Raw genomic sequence first — 18,527 nt, 5'->3', positions numbered from 1 at the left:
TAAAATGTTTATGAACCCAAAAAAAGTCAAGCCATAAGTTTTAAGTAAATGCAATCAACAATATAACATAAGAATTAGCTCAGGTTTTCAAGGAACTCCTCAACAGGATAGGAGGAGTGACCCATGAGGAAACTCTTCTGTTTCAATTTTAAAGTACATGGATTACTTTAAAGATTTTTAACTCTTGTGGTAGCTTATTGAAAATGGATGCAACGGTATACTGCACACCTTTCTGCATGATAGTTAAGGATGTGTGATCCAGATGTAGATTGGATTTCTGCTGAATATTAACTGAGTGAAAGCTGCTAATTTTCGGGAATAAGCTGATATTGTTAACAGGAAACGACAGTAAAGAAAATATATATTGAGAGGGCAATGTGAAAATACCCAGACTAGTGAACAGGGGTAACAAGAGGTTTGTGAACTTACGCCACTTATTGCCTGAACTGCCCACTTCTGAGCCAAAAATATCCTTTCAGAATGGGAAGAGTTACCCCAAAATATGCTACCATATGACATAAGTGAATGAAAATAAGCAGAGTAGACGAATTTTTGTGTCGAACGATCACTTACTTAAGATACCGTTCGAATAGTAAAAATGGCAGCATTAAATCTTTTTGAACAATATCCTGAATGTGGGCTTTCCATGACAGTTTACTATCTCTGAATACCTAGAAATTTGAACTGTTCAGTTTCACAAATCAAATGCCCATTCTGTGAAATTAAAATGTTGGGTGTTGTTGAATTGTGTTAGAAACTGTAAAAACAGAGTCTTACTGTCATTTAGCATTAGTTTTTTGTCCACAAGCCATGAACTTAAATCATGAACTGCACTATTTGAAACTGAGCGAATGTTGTACACAACTTCCTTTACTACCAAGCTTGTGTCATCAGCAAACAGAAATATTTTAGTTACTAATAATACTACAGGGCATATCATTTATATAAATAAGGAACAGGAGTGACCCCAACCACTAATCCCTGGGGCACCCCCAACTTGACCATACCTCACTCAGACTCCACATCACAGCTGTTCTCAACTCTACGAATAATTACCTTTTGCTGTCTGTCTGCTGAAGTAAGAGGTGAACCAATTGTGAGCTGCTACTCGTATTCCGTAATGGTCAACTCCTGGAGCAATGTTTTGTGTTCAAGACAATCAGACGCCTTAGTTGAATCAAATAATGTGCATAGCATTCAAAACCTTTTCGTTAAACCCATCCACTACCTAAAAGAGAAAATAGAATATAGCATTTTCAGTTGTTAAACGACTTCTAAAGCCGAACTGTAAATTTGATAGCAAATTATGTGATATGCAATGATCAATTATCCTTACATACATAGCCTTTTCAATAACTTTAGCAAACACTGATGGCTTAGAAATAGGTTTAAAATTGCCTATATTATCATTATCTCCCTTTTTATAAAGTGGCTTTACTACTGAGTACATTAATCATTCAGTAAACTGACCATTCCTAAAGGAAAAATTACATATATGGCTAAATACAAGGCTAACACATGCAGCACGGTACTTTAAAATTCTGCTAGGCACCCCATCATATCCACGAGAGGCCTTCGTCTTCCGTTATTTAATTATTGACTCAATCTCCCCCCACCCCCCACCTTGTCAGTATCACAGAGGAGTATTTCAGACGTCAATATCGGAAAGGCATTTGCCAGGAAAGTTGTGTGTTCCCTGTAGAAACTAAATTTCTATTTAATTCACCAGCAATGCTCAGAAAATGATTGTTAAATACTGTGCATATAACTGACTTATCAGTAATAGAAATATTTTTACCACGAACTGACTTTCTATTGTTGACCTTGTGCTGCTGACCAGACACTTCCTTTACAACTGACCATACGGTTTTAATTTTATCCTGTGAATTAGCTATTCTACTTTCATACCACATACTCTTTGCCTTCCTAATAACATTTTTAGCACCTTACAATACTGTTTGTAATGGGCTACTGTAGCTAGATTGTGACTACTTCTAACATTTCGATATAATTCCCGCTTTGTTCTACATGATATCCTTATCTCACTAGTCAGCCACTGCTAGTACCCCATTTAGAACTTTCTAATGGAAAGCAACTGTCAAAGAGCATGAGGAATGTGTTAAGGAAAGCATTATATTTGTCATCTGTGTTATCGGCACTATAAACATCCTGATACTCTTGTTCCTTAATGAGGTCTAAAAAACTCTCTATTGCTGTTGGATTGGCTTTCCTGCATAGTTAGTAATTATATGCTATATTTGTTTGAGTTCAAAAGCCTTTTGTGTTAAAATTTGTGCATCATGGTCTGAAAGGCCATTCACCCTTTTAATAACAGAATGCTCATCTAATAATGAAGAATGAATAAAAATATTGTTCATGGCTGTGCTGGCACCCTAGTTGGAGAAAAAACAATGTGTATCAGATCATATGAGTTTCGGAGGTCTAGCAACATCCTTTTTTTCCTCCTGCATAATCACATACAAAATTAATGTTGAAGTCAACTAATTTCTGGTACTTTCTAAGAACCCTCTCTAGTTTGAGCAGAAATGCTCTAAAGTCAGAGTTAGGGGACCTATAAACAACAACAATTAGAAATTTAGTTTCACTAAATTCAGCTGCCCCTGTACAACATTCAAATATATTTTCTGTGCTGTGCTATGGACTCAGACGGAATACTGTTTCTTACGCACGTGGCCACTCCGCAAGGAACTCCTTGAAAAACAGCCAGCTAATCTGTATACTGGTAAAGGAAGCCTCTGACACATTAAATTTAAGTCCTTTTATTTACAATGTCTACCTCTTTCTCTGTAAAACCAATATTTGTTGAGTTCTGTTTCCTCTTAATCTTAAAATTACCACACATTGGTTTTTATTAAAGTACTAGCATATAAACTTTACCTAGTCGTAATCTTAGGGTCATATTATCATTACTTAGACACTACCAAACCTGCAACATATGCTTGATTTTAGCAGGGAAACATAGATTGTTAGTCTTAATGCACAACTTCTATAAAGTAATATCACCTCCACCATATCTTGTAATTTTTAATTTGTAATAGCTCCTAACAATTTATGAAAGATATACTTCATTATTTGTAAAATAATTGTCTCGTTAACCGAACTGCAAAAAAAAAAAACTGGACACAGATGCAAAATCATGCTGTCAGCGTTAACTCTGGTGAAGAGCGGCAGCTGACAATGTGAACCACATGGCATTGCACATGATGAGCTGCCGAGAGCATGCCCGGGAAGATATTACCTCTTCGAAGTAGGAGCAGATACTAGTTGAATGACGGTTTGGTGTGTGTGGCCCTTGGAAAATGTGGCTGTTTGGTCATACCTGAGGCGGAAGTGACCAGCGAGGTTGCTGGGGAGATGCAGTGGTGCCTTGGCTGGTAGGCACTTTTCTGATTGCCGGTTTTCTGTCAGCATTGCCCCATTGTCTGCTGCTACAAGTGGAGGTGAATGGAAGGAGTTGCCGCATGGTTCGCCCATTCTGAGAGGAAAACACCAGTGCCAGCCATGCAGTGGGGTGTTTAGAGCTGACTGAGGGTGCTTGCTGGAGAGCATGCATGGGTTCTCGCTGTTGTGCTTGTGCTCGTACTGTGGTTTCTTGTGAGTAGAGGTGCATGGGCAACACCTTTGCACAGCATTGGATGCATGTGAAATAGTGTCCCTGCTCCAACAGTGCGGGTGTTAGCAGCAGTAGTGAAAGTAGTGAAAGCATTCTTTCAGGAATGATGGGAACCTGTGGTGGCAGGGCTATGTTTGTGTTGCTGGCCAGTATGCACCCAACAGAAGCATGATGCGAGGTCACGGTAGATGAAGGTGTGGTGCTCCCCAGGACATTGCAGAGATGTTGGTTGTTGCTGGGCCATGAAGCCTTGAAGTTGCTGTACGAAACCTGGGAGCATGCTGTCGGGAAGAAGTGGAGATGCTGCAGAAATATCACTGGGAGTGGCGAGTGGCAGTCTGTATACCATTTCACTGACAGAAGTTCCCACGTCAGTTTTTTGTGTGATCTGCAGGCCCAGAAGTTCCAGGCGTAGATCAGTGGACCATTTGAAAGAATAACATGTAGGTGTGGCTTTAAGTGTGCGGTGGAATTGCTTCACCATGTTATTAGTTGCAGTGTGATAGCTGATGGTATGGTGGAAATTGGAGCCACAGGTGCTGTCAGAGATCGGAAGAGGGCAGAGGTGAACTGGCATCCGCAATCTGTAGTGATATCGCAGTGGCATCTAAAGTGGGTCACCCAGGTCTGAATGAAGGCTGCAGACACAGTTTGGGCTGAAATGTCAGGGATAGGGATTGCCTCCAGCCAGCACGTAAATCGGTCAGTAATTGTCGGCAGATATCAACAGCCATTGGAGGAGGGTAGTGGGCTGACAATGTCGAGGTTTGTGTGTGTGATCTGCTGTTGTTTGGCGGGGAGAAATGGCCACAGGGGAGTAAATGTGCTGTCTGACCTTGGTGTGCTGGCACGGAATACAGGACTGGGCGCAATTGCTGCAGTTGCATTGAATGTCTGTCCAGCCTAAACATTATTTCAGAAGAGTGGCAGAAGTGCGGATGCTTGGATGCACAAGGCCCTGGACACAGTCAAGTGCCGATTTTTGGAAGGCAGACAGGAGAAAGGGGTGGGAGTAATCATTGGAAAGTCAGGTTGTGAAGGATCCATGAGGATGTCACACGAGATCTTACAGTTGGAGCCGGATATGGATCTTAGCTGGTGGTTGAGGCCAGAGTCAGTGTTCGGAAGGACTTGGGTTAGGCCTGGTTCACCCTCTTGAGCAGCAGGCAGGGCATTATATCTAAGGGTCAGCTGATAGTGCAGGATATCTAAGGCAATTTGCCACAATGTTATTGATGGTGGCAACATGCTGGATGTCAGTACTGAATTGTGTTATGTGCTCCTGTAGCCTAAACTGTGAGGGTGAGATGTGGTCGGTCTTTTTTTTTTTTTTTTTTTTTTTTTTTTTTTTTTTTTTTTTTTTTAGGCTCTCGGTCATGGCCTGGGTCCAAGGGACCAGTTTGTTGCCTTTGTTTTTGTAGCCACAGAGTGCTTTTGGGTGGCAGTGGTGTCCTTAAGATGTCGATGAAATGCTGGAGACCTTTGAATGTAGAAGGGTATGGAAAGTCCGCTACTACCTGTACTGTCTCGGGGAGGGGGCAGGAGCTGATAGCAGAGACTAATTGTCAGAGAAATTCAACCTTGCTCACCCCAATAATGTATTTTGCCGTGTTGAGTACCTCTCCAGCTTTCAGTAGGCTGGGAAAAAAATATGTGTAGGTGTTGGTGGTGTTCAGTAGGGACCCTGAAGCTGATGAGTACGTAATCTAGGTTGGTGAAACATCCTGGTGTACCCTGGAGGATGTTGTCCAAAAATCACTGCCAAGAGTGTGCAGCATTGTGGAGGCCAAATGTCATGAATGCACTCTAGAACAAGCTGAATGGTGTGATTATGGCTATTTTCTTAATGCCCTCTTGGGCAATTGGGATTTGTGTGTAGGCTGTAGTGCAATGTACGTTACTGAAGGTAATAGCTTCTGAGATTGCAATAATCTTAGGTGCAGAATAGTGGGATAGGATAGTGATCAGGGATGATGTGGGCATTGAGTGTTTGGTAATCATTCAAAGGCGCCAGCAACTGTCCTCCTTGGGGACGAGGCGAAGAGCTGAAGCCTAAGTGCTCTTGAAAGGTTAAAGGACACTGATAGCGAGCAGCTCTTCAAACTCCCTTTGTACGATTTTGCATCTGTGATGGAGGGGGGGGGGGGGGGGTAGAACTGACACAGCAGAAAATGGTGGAGCCAGGAGTAATGGCATTGTAATGCACATAGTGGCAGTGTAATGCACAGTGTCTTGCTGAACATTGTACATTCTGGGGGACACCAGGTGGCTGGATGAGAAGGGGGAATTCTGCAATGAGCTGAGCATGTGGGCCTGAAATCACCAGCTGTTCTTCGGCAAAACACATGGCAGGATAGGAGCTGTAGTGGATGTGTCTGTCAAAGATTCTGTTGAACAAAGCTTCACTATGCTGTAATGACCGAGGAAGTTGGACCCCAGAATGGGGCCAGTAAGGTCCACGACTGTAAAGGTCCAAGGGAGTTGGTGCTGAAGGCCTAAATAGAGTAAACGGGCATGCACCATGTAACAACGGATGGCAGCAGTGGTGGGATGGGGTTTTGCGATTTAGGAGTAATTTGCAGGGAAATGTGGATAAATCAGACCTGGTTTTGATGAGTTATGAACTGGGGAACTAGCATCATTCAAATCCCATATGCATAGGTGCTGTGATCTGGTATAGTAAACAGGCACGCCTACTGCCGGTGGCTGCCGAAGTACATTGGGTGTTGGGACCAGAAGTGTGGAGCTCTGCAGTTGGCAGCATTCTAGTCTAATCTCTGGTATTACCAGCAAGCTGTGCATAGGTTTCGTGCATTTTTCAGTCATGTACTATATAAATTCAGAGTCAATAATTATATCCAAGTACTGTAATCGTTTAGCTTGTTGCAAAACATTATTGTTTGGAACAATGCTGTTACTCTTTACACCTTCTTGTTATTAGCATTGCTTTTGATTCTTGTTCATTAAAACGAATTTTCTTGTTTTGGGCCCAAAATGTGATTTTTCTGTTTCTCTATTGCAGAGCTTATGAGCAATAGTGACTGTATCTGCTTTGGACAACAGGATTAAGTTATCTGTAGATGCTACCATTTTCATATTTGCTGTGTAATCCAAATTAGGTAGAGAATTATACATGTATTCCAAAAACCTGGGCCGCAGAAAGATCCCTACGGGCACACTTTTGTCACCCTCTTTTCTAGTTTTGATGCTGTTAAATGCCAACACTGCTGTTCTATCACTGAAATAGTTATTTGCTCAGCTATATTAGTTCCTAGGACATTCAGATTCTAGTAGCACTTGGGCCACCAAGCTGTATCAAAAGCTCCCTGAACATCAAGACTGATAATTATTATATACTGTCCTTCTGATATGCTTTCCTCTACGAAGCTCTTAACAGTCAACCAACACTGCATTGACTGTCCCTCTCTGTGGAGTAATCCATACTGAATGATGTTTAGGAGATCGTGAGAGAAGACGTGTATAATTCTATTAATTAATAGTGTTTCCAATACTTTTCCCTCTGTATAAAGAAGGTTGATGGTACGAAATTTGGACACTTCCATGCTGTTTTCTTTATCAGGTTTCAGAATATGTACTATTTTAGCTTTTTTCCACAATCTTGGAAAGCAACTGTTCTTTAGGCAACTGTTATATAAAGCGGTAAGATGGAAAGAAAAAATGCTATACAGTCAATGAATGATCTTGGTAACACTATTTTCATCAGGAGTCTTGTTTTCAGCCAAGTTTGTTGTTATTTCCTCTATTTCTGTCTGTGTGTAAGCTACATCATCTGCCATTCTGTTGGTTTGTAGCGTTTGAGGTCTTATAGTTTTTGGTATTCTGTGTCTTGAGTTTCATCGTCCTCAGGCACAAAATATTTGAGCCTGAGATCTGTTGTTGTTGTTGTGTTGTCACTTTTCCTTAACATTGTTGTGGGTGTATTACCTCTGATTTTCCCTGATGTGATTCGATAGACTGTATTCCAAAGGTTATTTGTTGGGGTCAAGCTTCCGGGTTGTTTTTTTGCTTTCTGTATAGCTGTGCTGTATTCCTTCTTTTCTTTACAATATTGTTGTCTTTGTAGCACCCTCAGCTGTTTGTTGTCCTTTGGCCTTTGATAAATTTGCCTTAGCGCAATGGTTTTTCTTTCACATTGCAGTTAATTCAGATGTCGAGCAGGGAACAAATTTTCTTCCAGTTCTGTACTTGAGCTGGTTTTGTATCTTGAATGCTTTACTGCATGAGATAGGTAGAACATCTTCAAATTCTGTGATAAGAGCTTCAATATTTGTATTTGCTTGAACTTTAGCTGCCAAATTCTGGTCTATTTCTTGTAAGTTTTGTAAGTCCATGTTTGGCAAATATCTGTGCATAAGTTCTTCGAAAAAGTACCCATCAAAATCTCACCGGTTTTTATCTCTAACAATAATTTTTTTTAGTTTGAATTATGCTTCCAGCATATGCCGTTGGGCATACTCCTATGATGATAAAAATAATAATCATACTGTCGGAGCAACTCTCTTCTTCACCACACACCCATTGGCTTATGCCGGTATTACACTACCATATTTCTTTGGCAAAGTTGATATGTCAAATATTTATGTCAAAGAAATTTAATGGTTTAATAAGGAACTTTGTCAAATTTTGCCTGTCGTCAGATAAATATGACAAATCGAGGGCCTCGCCGTAGATTTTATCATAAGTCATTCGTCTTCTGTTCACTGCAATGTAAAATGTAATCACTTCATGCACTGGCTTTGCTATATCTATTTGACGTCTCTGTAGTGTGTTTGTAAACGTGGCTTCAAAGTTGGTTTGTTCCTTTGACTCTTTTTTTTTTAAAACTTTATTCGCCTAGGGTGGGGGGTGGACAAGGGGCACAGTGCAGGCTATTAGTTGTGAGTTGATGGGCAGGTGGAATATGCTGCAGGTGACTTCATGTCCACAGTCACAGCTACAGTCATTCATGTCTACATCTGGAAACATCCAGGCAGCTTTCCAGCGAGCTGGAATAGAGGATGTGGTCATACTCTAAAATAAAAATTTCTATCTTAGATTTCCATTCTACTGTGTCTATTTCTGAACTATGGATGCCACAATTTAAAAAGCGCTTCATCAGTTTCGTACTTTTGATTAATTTTGTGTTGTTGGAAGACTAATTCTATTATTCAAAATTAAAAATAATTCTTACTGTCCATACAGTGTACTAAACATTTATTTACCTTCACATATTCCCCCTTCAGTGCTTTATAAATCACTTCACACGTTTCTGGAATTATTTTGGTTAATGTGCACTGTGATATCAGAGTTCTGTGTTGTAAACTATAGTAGGTCTCTCATGTATCTAGAAATCACAGTGTCACAATTTGCCTGTCTGCTGCACATATAGCATTTCTCAAGAGAGTATTCTGTTCTGTAATATGAGAAGCTGATTTACTGAGCAAATACTGAAATACACACACATCCATTTGTAAGTAATTTGTATACTAAGACTTCACTTCTCCACTTGCAGCTCTCATAACAGATTTTGCTAAATGCTTTTATTATCATTACGTAATACCTAGGGCTTCATCCAAGTAGGTTTCCTTTTTTCCATTGCTTGTCATCCAAATACACACACAATGCAATTGTTGTACTAGAAAATACAGCGCATAGTAACAAGTTGTCATCTTGAAATTTGACAAAAAATATGACAACAGTGTAATACCCCTTTTTAGTGCCACATCAAAGATCTTTGTGAAAGAAATTTGATGAATATTTGATATATTTCTTTGTCAGAGAAATATGATATGTAATACCAGCCTTAGTACCAGCAGTAGATGAGAAGTGGCCATAGTTAACTCAATATTGCTCTTTCCTTTATTATTTTCAAAACTTTATCTGTGTTTCCCTCTCATTCAGTAGCTACAGTTTAGTAGAAGCGAGTAATTCTTCCATCTTCTTTCATCTGGAGTTTGTTACTGTATCATGCTAGATCTTGCATTGCTATCCATAGCAATTACTGAACCAACTATCTTATTGTGGGTTATCATGTCATCAGTTTTTCTCAGGTCATCTTGGGTGGGTTTTGTGATAAGTACATGCTAGATATAAAAAAATCACCAATTTTCTTCTACTATTTTTACAATTACTGCGTCTTCATCGGACAAATGGCTAATCATTATGGAATCAATATCTTCATTGGGTGTCAGTATTTATGCTCTTTCCCTTGTTCCACCTGCACTCAATATCTTGTAACCCCTAGTGATTCCACCTACATTTTGTTGATAACAACATGGTTTTTGCATGAAAGAAATGTCAATCTGATATTGCACAATACGCTGCATTAGGTTAGCTGTGCAGCTCTGAAGTGCTGTAGATTTATTTGTCATTTGTATTTGAAGAGACCAAGTTGTTGGCTTGTATTAGGTTTTGCCATTAGTGTTCTGTTTGCATTGTATACTATTTATTTCCCACATATCTATGCTACTGCGTTGTTCGTACTTGAACACAAAGGTGGCAAACACGACCACATGTAGTAACCATTTCATTTTTAATCACACTTAATCACTGTAGGTGACAACATTCGTTGATTGCTTTAGTTTTTGTAAGTTGTTTATCAATTAATTGTTGCAAAGCTACAAAATCTTTAGTGTACTTATCGCCCTCAAAAAGGCTTCGAATTCTTTTGAAGACATGAGGAGGTAATCTTTATGGATATCATCTGCCAGTGATGCATCTCTCATTGAGGAATGTGATACTAACAAACCACAGTTGGATTCCGTATCCACCGTGTCATCATTTTGTTGTGTAGCACAAGGTGCAGATAGTGTCACAGGGTGTATACGGCCCCGGACATCCGGGAAAAACCCGGGAATTTTTTCATCCGCCACAAATCCAGGAAAAACCCGGGCATTTTTTAGAATTCCGGAGTTTTTTATTCTTTTAGACTTTAGTTAAAGTTTTGTAGGTTTGACGTGTAAGATCTGATACGCTGAAAAAATGGTTCAAATGGCTCTGAGCTCTATGGGACTTGCCTTCTCAGGTCATCAGTCCCCTAGAACTTAGAACTACTTAAACCTAACTAACGTAAGGACATAACAAACATCCATGCCCGAGGCAGGATTCGAACCTGTGACCGTAGCGGTCACGCGGCTCCAGACTGAAGCGCCTAGAACCGCATGGCCACACCAGCCTGATACGCTGAGAAAGAACTTTAGTCCATTACTGCTGAATAATACTACAGCAATGAAACATAAATCAGAGAATAACACCAAAATAAAAGATTAGTTGCATAGAAAATGGGTAATTTACACAATGCACAGACCAGAGTGCCAACACCGAAAAGTGTCAAAGGCTTTAGGTCGAAGATTATGCAGTACGTCCGTAATAACTAACATGCATTCGATGTGCGTGACGTCACAATTGTTTACATTTCTAACAGATCACCAGAAAATATTACGAATAGTGGCTTGAGATGCGTTACTTTCAAAGTAAATTTCCACGCAAGATGATTCGTGTTACGTGTGAGAATGTGCAGTGAATTTCTTAAATCACAGGGCATTATAACTCTCATTCAAAATGTAACACTTTGAGGATCAGCCATTTGAAAAATGTCGGGCCCAGAAGATAAGTCATTTATGCCACTATTTAAAATTTTACCGGCACATTTGTATTTGATATGACTTAACGTGTAACACATGCTAAAAAAAGACCGAACTTCAAGTTAGTTTTCATATTTAATGTTGTTCTTTCATAGATAAAAAAATTATGCAATTGATGGCAAAATGTGTAATAGACCTTCAAAAAAATGTGCATAATGTGTTACTGAGCAATGTCACAAGTCTCTTCATGCCAGAACACTTCGACTTTTCTACGCAACTGATAATCATTTTGGCACGATTTTAATTGCCAAATTAGAGCCTGTTAGTAGGCCTACGGACTTCCTATCATTGTAAGACTAATAACAGTGGATGCCAATAGACGATGCAATTCTCGTTCATACATACACTTCTACTTATGAGTTAACCGGTGTAGAAACACACTTTGCTGAGTTGAGCGAGCTCGGCCTATCTTCGTAACGTACGCGCCGCGGCCTGTCTTTCTCGTAGGCCTCGTGCTCTGAATAACTGCCGTCATTCGCTAGCGAAATCACGTGACATGAGCTATGACTGGCTGACAAAAGTGCATCGCTCAACGCAATCTGTATTTTAGAGTTTCGGAAGCTACCGTGCTGTAATTTGTGGAATTTGTATGTATATATATATATATATATATATATATATATAACAGAGGGAAACATTCCACGTGGAATTGCCAAATATATATATATATATATATATATATATATATATATATATATTTTTTTTTTTTTTTTTTTTTTTTTTTTTTTTTTTTTTTTTTTTTTTTTTTTTTTGCAATACGAACATAAACTCTGTGTATATAGTCTCGCACCAAACAACTTTCCGAACGCATTGTTTTTCCTGGATTTCGTTTCCTAAAGTACTGGGACATCCTCTGCCGGTATAAGACCATTACAATTCAAAGGACTGATAGGTTTTACAGCTCCGAGGAAAAGTATACTGTTACTTAACACGGGTGTATTTTCACACACTTTATACGTAATTTCATCTGGGAGAAATTGTGTTTTTAACCGTGAAATCCGGGAAGAACCTGGGAATTTTTTTTTTCTTGTCCAAGTAGACACCCTGTGTCAGCAGTAGCTGCTGTGCCTGGCACTATGTGAGCTTTGGGGATCTGTGTTGTGGGTGGTACTTTGCTCAAATCGTTGAATGTGTATAGAGCAGTGCAATGCAATGATTTTATATGAGAGCATCCCTGAATCCCGGAGCTGTTTGGAATATCTCTGACCTACCCCAATATACATCCCTATTTAGACATTTTATTAACTATTACTGTATTGCTAATAAATGGAAATACATTAGAAAAGACAGCTCGTGTACTGCCACTTTTAAAATGCCTTACAGGGCTCTTATCTCTTTAACACAGAAATTACCCTCTTGCACTAATCAATCTATATTTTCACCAGTTCTTGTAAAAATACAAATGTTGGTTCCAAATATGTGAGAGCAATGCGTGCTATTGATGCCAGAAATTATGCCACTTACTGATTTTACAAAGCACAATTTTTGTGTTAGAGATAATGACGCCAATAATATTTTTAAGAAGTGCCAGTACTTGAGTTGTCTTTTCTAATATATTTGTACTTATTAGTAATGTTGTATTAAGGTATTGGGAACATTGTCGGTGATGTCAGCTTTTCCTAATGAGATCATATTATTGGTAGAAAGTTTTGTTGAGCAGCTGGTGTTTGTTGAGACGATTCAGTCATAGAAGTTCTAATAGTGCGCCCATTTTCACGCTCTTTCGTAGTATTCATGCAAATTAAGTTGAAACTTTGGGGTGGTGGCTGTTGGGAGTGACCATAAAGGTATTTACCATTTACAGTCGCCCTCATCAGCCACCGCGCCAACTGTCAACAACTTAGTTTGCACGTATAATAGCTTCGATGTTGACAACTAACTGTAGCGTCGTTTAAGCCGCTCGTCATGCCGATGAAACTGCCCTATTTAACAAGATTACACAGGAGTTGTATCCTCTGAGCTAAAACGAAGTAGACGACAGTGACTCTTGTGAATTAGACTGTAACACAGTCAAGTTCACAAACTGTGACAGTTGCTTTAAACAACTTTTGCAACAGCAGACACACACACACGTGTCTACGTTTGTTGCTAGTCAAAGATCATTCGTGTCATGTAATTGTTGAGAACCTTGAACACATTTATGCATACGTATATTTGCAATTAAGGAAATTATAAGAAATGTAGATTGATTTTTATGAGATGCATGTAAAACATTAGCCGGCTTATGTACAAGGTATGTATTTTCTCAGGACAATCCCACTTCCTTGTTGTATACGCTGATCAACCATAACATTATGACAACTTACCTAGTAGCCAGTATGTTCACCTTTGGCACAGATAACATTGGCAATGCATTGTGACACGGAAGCAATGAGGCCTTGGTAAGTTGCTGGAGGCAGCTGACACCACATCTGCACACCCAAGTCACCTAATTCCCTTAAATTCTGGGGAGGGAGATGATGATGCTCTGAAGCCACGTTCAATTGTGTCCTAGATGTGTTCGTCAGGTTCAGATCTGATGAGTTGGGAGGGCCAGCACATCAATTGGAACTTGCCACTGTGTTCCTCAAATCACCCAATAAGACTCCTGACCTTGTGACATAGCACATTATCTTGTTGAAAAATGCCACTGCTATTGGGAAGCTTGATTGTCATCAAGAGGTGTACGTGGTCTGCAACCAGTGTAAGATACTCCTTGGCTGTCATGGTGCCTTGTGCAAGCTCCGTTGGACCCTTGAATGCCCACATGAATGTTCCCCAGAGCATAATGGAGTCATTGCCAGCTTGTCTCCGTCCTACTGTACAGCTGTCGAGGAGCTGTTACCTTGGAAGACTACATATTCATACCGTCCGATTGGTATGATGAACAAGGTATCGGGATTCAGCAGACCATGCTATGCTCTGCCACTGCACTACTGTCCAGTGCCAATGGATACGTGCCTATTTCAGTGATAGCTGCCAATGTTGTGGTGTTAACATTGGCACATGGGTAGGTGGTCAGCTGCGGAGCCTAATCTTTAGGAGTGTTTGGTACACTGTGTATTGATACACACTTGTACTCTGTCCGCCATTAAAGTCTGCGTCATCTGTAATGAGGGGTGGCCACCCAACCCCAAGATGCCTAGACTTGGTTTCACTGTGGTTTTGTCACATGTTGAAGACACTCACCACAACCTTTCTCGAACATCCGACAAGTCATGGGGGTTCCGAAAGGCTCATGCCAAGCCTCTGGGCCACCACAATCTGACATTGGTCAAACTTAGATTCATTGTGCGCCTTCCGCATTCTACGCACATATAGCACACTTACTGATAATACAAGCACCATGTGTGTGTCTGACTAGCAGTCATTCCCCACCTGGTGATGCTGCTGTTGCCTGGACAGGTTTATATCGATAGTAGGTTGGTGAGCATAATGTTCTGACCGATCGGTGTACATGGTCATCCACCAGCCGTAATTGCCTTAAGTCGATGATCTTTCCATTTCCCAAAGTTCAGTTCGTTTCCTTCATTTATTGAATCAGTTTTTGGCACTGTTTCTTAACAGGATAGTCAGAGCATCAGCTGTGACGCTTGTATTACATGACTGTCACAATACCATACTTTTTTTAAAAAAATTCTGCTGTCATATCATACTAGACTTTTTGTACATTAAAAGCTTTGTATCACAAACAAAACTTAGGATTTTGCAGTTAAATTGGCTACATTGGCTGCATAGGAGTTATTTTAAATCTATTACGCTGGATGTTCGCATTGTTAACCACAATTTGTGTATAAAATCATGGAAGCAAGTACTCCCAAACAGCTGCATATAATGGTTTGTATCACAGGTCATGAAGACACTCTGTATGACATGACAATAGTTATAGGGTGCAAGATGAGAATGTGGCCAGATACTCATCTTGCATAATCAGTTTAAAAGAGCTCATATACAGTTGTTGTGAACATGACTACTGAACTACAGCCTATTAACCAAGGATTATTTTGTGTCAATACATTTTGCAATGTAAACAAGTGTTAGTTCTAGAGAAGGCTACTGGTAAATGTTTTTTATTAATTATATAATATAGATTTTTTACATGTTAATTACTGATTTATTTGATTACAGGCATGGTATACAAGAGCGAGTGTTTCGTTTGGAATTTGTGAGCAATCAGGATTTTACCGATAGTGAGTTTAACAAATGGAGAGAGACATGTGCCTTACAAGGTGTATCTCTGCCTACTCAGGAGGACCTTGAACAAAAACTGAAAGATATAAAGGAAGCAATGATTTATGAATTTAAAGAAGAAGATATAGAAAAAGTAAGTATCTGTTGCCCTTTTTTCCGTACTGGGGATGCCCACATTCTACAAGTTATACTTACTTATACTTACCCTTGTAAACATATCAGTTTTGTTTTCTCTTCATTACACTCTTGTACTAGGACTGATGAAATGTGATAAGTCAGTTTTAATGTTAGATAAATCGTATACACAGGTCTCCATCCCAGCAGCACAACACATTCTTCACTTTCAAGCTTTGTGTATCTCCCTTCAGTAGCCATTTTATCGCCATACCAACAAGACACGATGAATGCTCGGTCATACCCTGAAGAGATTACGCTGACCAGTGTGATTAAAACAATACTGGTATCTGTGGAGGAATGTAACATTGTGTGCCTAGATTAATATTGGGATTCGTGTCAGTCAGTAGTTACATAGATGTTGGAGTGATCAACTCCCAGTGAGACAATGGCAGTGCCTGTGAAAAAAGAAGACAAGTTGAAGTGTTAAATGCTGGTACCTGACAAGGTTTTGTGACAGACTGCCTTCTACCTAATAATGTTTCCTTAAGAAGAGAGAAGTGCTTGTCGTGAAGAGATGAATAGTGTCATTTTCAGAAGTGGTTTTCAACACCGCAAGCAACAGGCGTATGTCTTTTATGTGGATAACGCCCTGAATCAGTCTGTTATTTATGATGACACCTACTTCTACAACAAGGAAAAATGAAATTATTCATGCATTAAACTGTAGAATATTTATCTTTGAAAAGATCTGAGGAAGGTTAAATTGATCAAAATTGTGACACATTTCTCATCATAGATTGATGGAATTGCTAAAGTACATGGGTGTGAAATCATATGCATACCTCCATATCACTGTCATTTCAAACAGTGAAAAATCCAGAATGGAACGTAACAGTATTATGAAAAGGGTAGTTCCTACTCACCATATAGCAGAGATGCTCACTTTCTGATAGTCTTTTTGTCATGTCTGTGTGTGGCTCATCGCAATTCTGCTGGCCATCACATTAATCAGATCCCAGTATTACTGAGACTTTGTGGTCAGCATTGGAGAGAAGAGTGACTGATTGCTATCCACCTCAATCATCGTTGCCTGAACTTGGCACTTTTCAGCAGGATGAATAGTATAAGATTCCCTTATAAATCAGATGGGACCTGTATTTATCCATTCCTATATGATTGGAAGCTGTTTTGAGTGGCATATGTTTTTGTACATGTGTTGTATTCTTGGTGTTTAGATATTTTTGTCCACACCCAGTAGTCCTTTGCAGTTTTTGAGGTGATCTGATATATCTAGTAACTGAAAATGAATTTATAAATCTTAGATACAAACTTCATGATGTGTGTTGTTTTTGCCATTAGAGTACACAAGTCGTAGAGACTGGGGTAGCATGAACTTTCAGTACTAGTCATTTATCTCGCAGACAATATTGTGGGGTGTGGGCATACAATTTCTTCTTAAAGGTGGCTGTAATGTTAACCAAAGTGCACTTAAATTTAATTACTGATGGGGATAAACAGTAGCTTGCCCAGGTATGAGTCCAGGTTTCAGCCAAAATATTTGAGTAGATGGGATAACATTTGGCAAAAAAAAGTGTGTTGTAGAACAACAAACTGAATAACACATTTTTTTTTGTTTCAAATTACTTTAAAAAAATCGAATTTTTTAATGTAAATTACAGGTGCACCACAGTGCTTTCGGAGGCACACAGTTACAGCAGTCCAATCTGATGTGACATGGTAGTAAGTTATTCTAGAGTGGAGTAACCTATCAGTTAAACAGAGCTAATATTAATAATAAGCAATAAAGGAAGGGATTGGCTTACAACCCTACAGATGTAGATGTAGTGCAGAGTAGAGTCACAGTTGTAGAATTGGTCATTTACGCCTTCAGACTCATTCGTAAGCTCATTACTGCTGTTTCACATATTTAGAGCCACAAGGTGCTATGGGGCAAGAGCCAGCAACAGACATCTGGCACAGTGAACCTGCAAGGTGGCACTTTGCTCACTCTAAAGTGCCATTTGAACAGTGCTTCAATGGAGGATAATGTTCCACAAATGTCAGCAAATGGAACATAGGGTCTGCTGCATGTACCTAGACTTAGCCAGGGTAAAATCTGCTGGAATAATTTGAAGGTGCTAGTTGTTTAATTGTATTAGGAATTTGCATCATTTCGTGTTGGATGAACGAGGTGCCAAGCTAATGTTACCAGATTTTCCTGAAATTTTCCGTTTTTATTACAATAGTTTGAAATGACATTGACTAAGTTTTATTTGCAAGCTTCTGTTAATTTTTGAAACGTATGTTTAAATTATCTAAACTGAAGCATCTCTTTCATGGATAGTCTTATTTAAGTCAAGCTCCTCGGTGCCATGTAAAGTTAAAGATGTGAAATTTTATTTATTTATTTATTAGTCCACCTTCCCCCATGAACCATGGACCTTGCCGTTGGTGGGGAGGCTTGCGTGCCTCAGAGATACAGATGGCCGTACCGTAGGTGCAACCACAACAGAGGGGTATCTGTTGAGAGGCCAGACAAACATGTGGTTCCTGAAGAGGGACAGCAGCCTTTTCAGTAGTTGCAGGGGCAACAGTCTGGATGATTGACTGATCTGGCCTTGTAACATTAACCAAAACGGCCTTGCTGTGCTGGTTCTGCGAACGGCTGAAAGCAAGGGGAAACTACAGCCGTAATTTTTCCCGAGGACATGCAGCTTTACTGTATGATTAAATGATGATGGCGTCCTCTTGGGTAAAATATTCCGGAGGTAAAATAGTCCCCCATTCGGATCTCCGGGCGGGGACTACTCAAGAGGACGTCGTTATCAGGAGAAAGAAAACTGGCATTCTACGGCTCGGAGCGTGGAATGTCAGATCCCTTAATCGGGCAGGTAGGTTAGAAAATTTAAAAAGGGAAATGGATAGGTTAAAGTTAGATATAGTGGGAATTAGTGAAGTTCTGT

At 39.7% G+C, this 18,527-nt stretch overlaps 1 protein-coding gene across 1 annotated transcript in view; it reads left to right on the top strand.

Moving 5' to 3' along the window:
- The window catches only part of LOC126236013 (RNA polymerase-associated protein RTF1 homolog), a 127,336-nt gene that overhangs the window by 67,902 nt on the left and 40,907 nt on the right, over positions 1-18,527 (top strand). The window contains exon 9 of the mRNA XM_049945025.1: positions 15,385-15,580. Coding sequence (XP_049800982.1) covers positions 15,385-15,580 — 196 coding nt within the window. The remainder of the gene's footprint in view (positions 1-15,384; positions 15,581-18,527) is intronic.

Source organism: Schistocerca nitens, chromosome 2, assembly GCF_023898315.1.
Source record: "Schistocerca nitens isolate TAMUIC-IGC-003100 chromosome 2, iqSchNite1.1, whole genome shotgun sequence".
Lineage (NCBI taxonomy): Eukaryota > Metazoa > Arthropoda > Insecta > Orthoptera > Acrididae > Schistocerca > Schistocerca nitens.
Note: the sequence above shows the minus strand (reverse complement) of the source record. Positions and strands in the feature narration are given on the sequence as shown.